This window comes from Habropoda laboriosa, unplaced genomic scaffold, assembly GCF_001263275.1.
Source record: "Habropoda laboriosa isolate 0110345459 unplaced genomic scaffold, ASM126327v1 scaffold440, whole genome shotgun sequence".
Classification (NCBI taxonomy): Eukaryota; Metazoa; Arthropoda; class Insecta; order Hymenoptera; family Apidae; genus Habropoda; species Habropoda laboriosa.
Genome location: NW_017100710.1, coordinates 366,015 through 374,950, shown reverse-complemented (window position 1 = coordinate 374,950; position 8,936 = coordinate 366,015). Strand labels below are relative to the sequence as shown.

General features: G+C 33.9%; 2 protein-coding genes across 5 annotated transcripts in view; one reads left to right on the top strand and one right to left on the bottom strand.

Annotated features, from left to right (window-relative positions):
* Positions 1-8,936, top strand: part of LOC108577029 (calcitonin gene-related peptide type 1 receptor-like) — a 213,834-nt gene that overhangs the window by 77,837 nt on the left and 127,061 nt on the right. The window contains exons 3-4 of the mRNA XM_017940112.1: positions 900-970; positions 4,219-4,336. Of these exons, the coding sequence (XP_017795601.1) occupies positions 4,219-4,336 (118 nt within the window). The 5' untranslated portion in view covers positions 900-970. The remainder of the gene's footprint in view (positions 1-899; positions 971-4,218; positions 4,337-8,936) is intronic.
* LOC108577025 (UDP-glucuronosyltransferase 2B30-like) overlaps positions 5,655-8,936 on the bottom strand; it is a 14,302-nt gene continuing 11,020 nt past the window's right edge. For all 4 annotated transcript variants that reach the window (XM_017940108.1, XM_017940109.1, XM_017940107.1 and 1 more), the window contains one exon: positions 5,655-6,295. In XM_017940108.1, coding sequence (XP_017795597.1) covers positions 6,010-6,295 — 286 coding nt within the window. In that variant the 3' untranslated portion in view covers positions 5,655-6,009. The remainder of the gene's footprint in view (positions 6,296-8,936) is intronic.

Here is an 8,936-nt window from a genome sequence, read left to right as displayed (position 1 = left end):
TTTATAGACGAATAAATTTCAATTATTTTTGAATATTTTAATTTCTAAGCAAAATTTGTATTATTACACAAGCTACTTTGCAGCAGTCTCGATAATAAGAATACGTACTTAATAATAATTTTTTTTACAATTATAAATATTTAATAATTCGGATATTTTATAAATTACATATTTTACAAGTACACAATAATTATATATTGTCATTGGTATGGTAAAATTACGAAATTGCAAAAAGTTCATTCTTCAAGAGAGAAGAAAACCTATAATCACAATATAAATGGCATAATTGGTGGATAAAATCAAAGGTGATTTTACATTAAAGAACGAAGTAGTTTTCTTACGTGCATCACTGAAGTCTCACCCATCTACAAGTAAAAAGTGAAAATAAACAAGAAATATCGTCGTTCGAATGGTAAAATTATGAAACTGCAAAAATTTAATTATTCAAGATAACAGAACATCGTTTCGTTAATTAATGTAAAATCACAATATAAATGGTAAATTTGTAACATAAATGGTAATGGTGGATAAAATCAAATGCAATTTCCCACCAATCGACAAAATGGTTACGTTTCCTTCTGTCCTGAAAAAAAGGTAAGTTTCTGCAGTTTCGTAACTTGACCATTGGAACGACGATCTTCGATACGAAGAAACGACGATATGTTCGGAATCGTATAGAGATTTCTCGTTTATTAAATTTACCGAAGACCAACCACCGGATTAGGAAGTTTACTCTCGCCTCCGGAAGAGATCAGAAACTCGTTAGAAATTTCTAAACTCTCGTTTACGAATTGCAGAACAAAAAAAAAAAAGAACGACAGTGGATATTGATTTTCAATTAGAACGAACCGTTCTCAGTCGACAGTTTGTTAACTTCTCCGCTTTGTTTCTCTTTCTAGTTTCAGTTATTTGCGCGCGCCTTACGTTCACGGGATATTTAAGTGACTCTACCCCTACTACGGACCAAACGGTAATTTATTTTCCATTGATTATTGCTTTTTCTCTGTTTGCCTTTTTTTTCTATCTCTTCTAGAGAAACCGATAACATTTTTCCTTCTTATTTAACACTTGGAACTTTCATATCTTCTTTTTGTGCTCGTTAACCCCTTAACCTATGATTTCTTTTCTGACTATGCATCTAAGCGTCGGCCATTTTCTGTTTCAGTACTGTACCAGGTAACAAAAACTAATCTGTCACAAATTAATTACATTTAGCAATCCTCAGTCTTAGAAATTCACACGAAAATTAGGATCACAATGAATTTTTCTTACTAATATAACTATTTTTCTCACATCTTCGCCAGAATCTCAGCCACGAGTCTGACACGTTGTCATATGTTAAGGGGTTAACTAACATTTTCGATTAATCTTGCTTCTGTGTTGACTAAAACCACTTTTACGATTTGGAATTAGGTCTCTTAACAAATTTAAATGGAAATTAATACGCTTTATCTGTGGCAAAGCTATCAGAAGTACGATCAGAGGTATAACTTTGGAAATATTTGCATTCTTAAGCGGCGAACGGATGGGAAATGGAGTAAATCAAACTTGGGAAATAGAGAACCTCAGTAAAAGTTTAATATCGTGTTTAACCACGTTAAATATGATCGATCCATGTCGACAAACATTTTGCCTGTTCTTTGCTTTCTCTTGGGACACACACACACACCCACACGTTTATGTTTATTACAAGTTTAATATTTAAATTTCTTGGAAAAGAAAGCAGTAAAATAACGCGATAATTATCGAAATAACTGGGTGTTTAAATTCAACCTTTTGTATTAATAGAAGAATCAATAATTCTCGCAAACTGAAAATTTCATAAATTCAGAGTAAATGCATTTCGTTTCGATCAAGTTGAAATATTTACTTTGCCGGGATAATTTTGGAACGAATGCTAATTGAAATGATTAAAACACTAACAGAGTTTTGAATCTATAAATGCAGGATAGTTCGTGTTAAATATGCTAAAAAGTATCATTCCCTGATTTTGATGAAATTTACGTATGATGTAGTTCACGAAAAAATATTTGACACGTATTTTTCTTTATCCGCCATTGTTCATGTTGAAGGGGTGAAAACAATCCTCAAAGTTACGTGCGAAAACCTACTTGTTCCGATATCTCGGAAACTATTAGAGTTAGAGAAATGGTTTAAAGGTAGAAATTATGTGTTTCTCAATAACAAATTCGCCTGTGCAATTAATTTTTAGAAAAAGTTGCATTTGTTTAAATAATAATTGAGAATTAAAAATTCTTCTTTTTTTGTTAATTTTTCATTCAAGATATTAATTAATTTTCACGTATGGATAAATGGAATTTCGATTTTTTGCATTATAATAAAAAATGATTGCATTCTGTGCAAACTGGAGCGTTAGATTGCTCATGATCGTGAAATTAGTAAATTTTGATAACTTCTAAGTAAACGATAGACGGACATGATTTCTCTATGGAATCGAGCCTAGTTGCTGTTGCAAACCGTTACTTATTGTTTCCTGTCCTGTCGTTCGAATGGATGCAATAACTCGCTTTCCAATGTAGTTATTACACGTTGTGTATCGATTGAAACGGGTTCTATTCATAAATCGCGCAAGCTTCTATGACGAAGACCATGTTTCTGCTTCAAATTTTCCACTGAATTTCTGCGAAATTTAATTATTCCCGTCTCACGTGCAAGAGACTCCTTTCTAACATAATCGAGAACTGTTATATATTATTATTTAAGGGAGTACAAAAATAGGTCAAGTTTGGGAATTTTTTTTCATAGATGAAAAGTTTCAATTTTTTCCCGAGGATATATGTAAATGTAACTTTCAGCTTTTTTCTCGAATTTTGAAAAGGTAAAAATGTTTCAACATGGCGGAATTATTCGCTAATTACGAAACCTCTTCTGCTAGAAATTCTTTTTCATCATTATCTATAATGTAGCGTACGATTTCGAAAAAGTTATAATTATCGTAGAAATTGGAATTTCAAAATTCCAATTTATCCATATTTTGTACTTCAACCAAGAGTATCTGTACACAAACTTACATGAAAATGAGAAATTAACAAGGAAGCACGAATTTTTAATTTTTAATGTGTTATTTAAGCAAATGAATTTCTTTAAATACCCTTTTGAAAATCGAGCTCTAATTTGCTGTGCAATAATAATAATAATAATAACACACAGCTTGCTTTTATACAGGTAGATTTATTGGTAACAGAAGATTGATTTTCACTCGCATTTCTTTTTTGTAACTTTGTCCCCATCGTTAAGCTCTAACAATTTTGCACTAGCGTTCGCTGCTTTTTATCATCGACGTTGATCGAGCAACTCGAAAAATGCGTGTCGTTAATCTCGTGGAAGAAACGCAGTTTGCTCCGTCAACGTTGATTAACAGCTTTCGAAGCCTTGAAGATCAGCTTCCTCTTCGATTCATGTTACTGCCTTTTGAGCCATTTATTAGGTTAGATTACTAAAATTGCAAGAGAATATGGTGGCATGCAAGGGTTCTGTTTAAATGGATTTTTCCATCGAAATGTCGTATGAATGTATGGTTGTTCGAAGGTTCGTTAAAAAAGTTGTTATGATAATATGAAACACGAAAGAAACGAGAATGGAAAGTTGGCGCAGTGACAAATTCAATTTTTCATCGATGTCAATTTTGTATCGATAGGAGAGGATGACATTTTGAAATTTGCATTCGTCGACAGGGTGCTTTAATCTTCCATGGCGACTAAAAACAAACGGTGTTTCATATTTTTCTTACTATTTTCCGGTGAAACTTCAAACAAATTGTTTTGCATATTTCATATTTCTTGACTTTGACAATTTCTGCAATTTTTTAAATTACACTTAAACTTATTTTCTTTTAAATTTCTATGCTGTTCATAACTTTTGTTCCAAAATTTTTAGGCCATAGATATCTTTTTTTTTTCAAAATTGCTACCCTATTGATAACTTTTTTTTCAGAATTCCTACCTTATTGATATCTTCTTTTTTTCAAAATTTCTACGTTACCGATATCTTTTGTCCAAAATCAAATTCTACGTAACACTGCCCTACATATTTTGAAGAAGACTCGCAAAATCCATCTAATCAGAATTCTTTTGCCCAAAGTATCCAGAAAACTGTCCATTTCGACAAAATTTTTTCACCCAAAATTTTCAAGATTTTCACTCAACTGTCTCAACTTATTACATAAACGTGAACTTGGTGAAATTTGTTTCGTTACAGATGCCCGGGAATACGACAGTCGGTAGCACTCTACTGGACGAGGAACTTCGTCGTATTCTTGTGGAAAGGGAGCAAGAATGTTTGCAGTTGCAGGCGATGAATTCCACCCCACCAGCAGGTAGGACTCGAATGTCCTTAATGCATACAAATTTAACGAATCCTTGAAAGTTTCGCCTTCGGGAATTTTATCACGTTGGAGCCGTGCATGCAAGCTGATTTTCTGCCGAGTTAAACCCTGGGAAAATTACGAGGATAGGTTCGGGGTTAATTAACGTAAAAATGTAGGAACGTTATGCGCAATGTTCTTCGAGAGAACGAACGTGAGTTTCAAGTCGACGGCGGTTTATTGAAACTTGTCGCGTGTACAAATACACTCACCCTGAGTAACATTTTAATACGCTCTCTATTTTTCTTCTTTTCTTTTTTTCTCTTTTTAATTATAATGTATATAAAAAATCGTTTTACTTTGCTGGAAATTTTTGGTCTTCAAGACTTTTACTCTTTGAATAATCGTGGGTAAACGAAAAAAGAGAATAGAGTAAAATGTATAATACATATTATTTCAAAGATGTTCGTAGATATTTCCTTTTGTGCAAAAATATTATTCAAATTGCGTGAATAACGTTACGTTAACCCTTGCACGTGGATAATTGTTTAATACGAAGGACAAGTAACTTGAAGATATTTTTATGTTGCTACTTGCAGAAGTTAAAACTTGCTTTTTTCAAGGAAAATGAATAAATGCATACGAGTTGAAATTCGATTAAATCAATTTATTATAGGGAATGAAAGGCTGGGTGTGGAATTTTGACAATTTTAATGTACATCACAGATACTGTTATATGACAACGTAGAAGAAGTGCAAAAGTTCCAGAAAATTACCGTTTAAGTATCTTTAAAATTGTATCTATACTCGAGTACTTTAACTCTTAATTATTAACTTTCTCTTCAGATTAGATTTATCGTTATTGAAAAATTTATATTTTCATTTTTACTGGTTTATTGTTAAGTATTTTTATTTACGTTTGTCTTATCTTAAATACCTCAGTATAAAATAGACGAAAGATATTTTTTTGGTAGAGTATTTGCATGAATACGTCAGCCAAAATTATTTTACTTGTTTTAGCGGAGCCAAATTCACTTAGAAATGACGAAACTTAATGCAATTTTACGCGAAAACTCAGAGGAGAATGAAAATATTCAGAAACAAGTCGATTTATGTAGGTGACTTATTTCATTACGAAATTTTCGTGTTAAATTTTTCAATTTGAGAGTACACACATGTGTAAGTAAGGAAAAGAAGAATTTACCACCAATTTTTGACTAATTTTTTTTTATAGAAATGTTAGATTGCAGACAGGTTTTGCTCACAGAAAATTAAAAACAACGATCAAACAAAAATCTTCCTAAATTCTGTCGTCAGAAAAAATGGCCGTTATGATACTTCAGTTTAATAACATTACAACAAAAATACACTTTCTTGGTTTTTAATTAGTCGTAAATATTTGAATTTTGGCGCCAATTTTTTAAAGTAAAACACTCCACTGTGCGTTGGTAAAAAATAAGCGGGAAACGAAAATTTAGAAACTTAAAGACTACTCTGGTTAATGATTAAGGGTTAAACTGTCGATATATGATCCAATGAATTACAAAAGATTTGAAAAATAAAATCACAGAAAATTCGGATAATATAATGTTGCAAGTTCAATGAGTTTACGAAATCGTTATACTTTGGACACTCAAACGTATGTACAACACATACATTCACACACATATACACATTGAAACAGCTCATTTCCTCTTCTTCGATTGGGAATTCGAGTGCCTCTTGGAACGAGATCTGTGTCCGTTTATGTATTTCTGAACTATGTAGACGAGAGCACCGAGAACTGCTATCAAACCGGCAAATACAAATCCGTAGACGTCCCATAGTCCCTGTTCCCACCAGGCAAGATGAACAGCGGGAGATTGCAGGATATAACCGTGCCTGGCAACGTATTCCACCCAAAAGATGGCGGTGTCTATGGCGGTCATGGGCCTGTCCTTGAACTGTAGCGACAATTTCTTTGCGTTCGTCCTGTGAAAGTGGGGGAAAAAAAATTAAATTAATTTTACACTGTAGGGATATAATTTAACCCTTTACACTTGAAGGTCTCTTTGCTATAGGGAAGTGCTATGCAGAGGTGGAAAGGAATGTGGGTCTGATTGGGTCATATCCTTCTTTAGCGCAATCACAGAAATAGGGCACGAGATAGAACGTAACTAGTGAAGTCGATTTGATGAGATGAAGTTTACCCGACTAACGAGCGATTTCTGTTGAGTTTTGTTAAGAAGTTTTTCATAGTATGAAATTTTACGTTGCAAGCAGAGTGAGTCTGTGACATGCTTAAAAGCATGGCCTTCAGAAGTTTACTAGCTTTAACCCTCATTCGTCCCTCGTGTCAATTTGACACACTTTTTCGGTAGTACATTGTATTATTCGGCTATTTGTAGAAAAAATGTTTTGTTTATTTTCTGTGTTTAAGAAAAGAATTTACAAAATTAATTATTTATCTTGTCGTTTAATTGATTTTTTACCATTGTGGCAAATTAACACCGAGGGACCTATTAAGATGCGAAACTGAGGGACGGATGAGGGTTAATTAGCCTGTACGAGTTTTAAGTGGTATGCGTTTACCTAAAATTACCCTAATTTAAGTAACGTGTGTTAGTTACAGTATTGTTATCATTGGCCGACGCGATAACATCGACGAATTGAAACACTTCAAATTTCACGACGTGAGATTTAGGCGACACGAGTGAAGTACCCCTCCTGCCCCTGTACCGTCCCGTGAGAAAGTTTTCCAGCTCTGCGTAGAATTGCTAAATTGACGAAATTTCGTAAAACTAATAGAGAAATTAACAATTCAACGTTCAAGACATTGTAACACAGTTCATTAGAGGTTAGTTCTTCCGAACTATTTCGAAATATAGTCGATTTCTATGTGTGATTCATTTTATTATGAAATTTTCATATTGAAACTCTCTATATGAATGTTGGCCAGCTTTTTAAATAAAAAGTATTCCACTGTGCTGCGTTCAAATTGTCATCACTCAGATTAATTTTTCACTCAAACTGTTTTTAGGCGTGTAAAATTAGAATTAGCTGGGTGTGAAACCTGGAATAGGGACGAAGATGCGATATTTTTGTGACGTGAGACAGTAAAATGACGGCAGTAGGGGATGGTAGAAAGCAGGAAACAGTGGATAAAAAAGAATGGTGATAAATAGCATATGCAAAGTAGAAAGGTGTGTACGGTAGCATGGAGAAAAATGGTGCGAATAGGAAGTGCGGGGTAATTTAGAGAAAAAGAACGGATACTGTGTGGAAAAGGTAAGAAATTAGGCGGTGACGAATGGCCGGCGCTGGGAAATTAAGAGGAGTGCCTTGCTGTTAGGGTGGATTTTCAAGTGTGAGCATCTGTGAATTTGTAAATTTCGCGTCTTGTAACTTGAAGGAGTCACGGAACTGTGGAACTAGCGAAATGTATAAAGTTTGAAACTCGAGGAAGTTCATTCGGGAAACTTTGATCAATTTTGGACCGTTTGAAAATCGAGATTAAAATCACAGATGCAATTTGAATTACCGAAGGTATGGTGAATCGGTTAAAACTTTAAACACCCCGCGGTAACTTTGTGATAAAAGATAATAATTTAAACGTGATATCGTGATGTTTGTGTAAGATAAACGTGATCACAGATGTTTTTTTAATTTTAACGTTAGTCTGATGAACTTTTATTTTAGAAATCTCAGTTTCTTTTTGCATTCTTTTCAAAATTTCAGTAATGGATCTGAGAATAGGAGAAAGGAGTTTTGGCATACGGCTGGAACGAAAAATTTTTTTACAGCATGATTTTACGCATCCTAAGGAACGAAAAATGTAGTTGTCATTTTTCCCGGAAATGATGGGAAAGTTATGAAAAATGCGGTTCAAGGTAAGAGTATGATCATAGTTATAACTTACATTTCGTCTCGTTTTCTTCGTAAATTAACCACTTAGAAACTCATATTGAGTATTATTTACAAAGCTTGTTGTACATTAGTGTTTAATAAAAACCAAAAATAATGAAAAATAATTAATGACAAAATTAATATATTCTAAGCAATCAGAAACCAATAATTATTTATTCTCGAAGTGATAAAAGTTATAATAGTAAATATAATAAAATAATCGTCATGACAGGGATATAATAAAAAAGTAAGACTCTAACAGAATTTGCATTTCTTAACTGTGTATCCGGTGATTTCATTTCTCCACTAATTTTTTTACTCGCACGAGAGTTCTGTCAAGAATACAAAACTGCTTGGTGTTTTAATTCTCAGGGTCGTAATTCTCAGGGAGTTGAGCGATGCTCTCAGAAGCAGTGTCCACTCGCGATAGTTTTACTCTGAAAAGGACGGTGTAACGGTTTGAATTTAAAAGGGGCGCGTCTTTTTACCGTGATCGGCGTGCGTCCGCCAAGCGGCGTTGGGAACGGCGATCGCGCATGCGTCGAGCGAAAAAAAGTATGGCGTATTGTATTGTATTAAGACCACGTGCGTGACGTTTGTTCTCGGTTTTGCCAATAAAAGTAATATAAAATCAGAAAATTCTTTTCCCGCTAACGCTTTTCTGTGCGCGAAAAGACAGCTAGCTTATGTTTGTCTCGATGTACGTACAGCGACCCAGGCTCGCGTT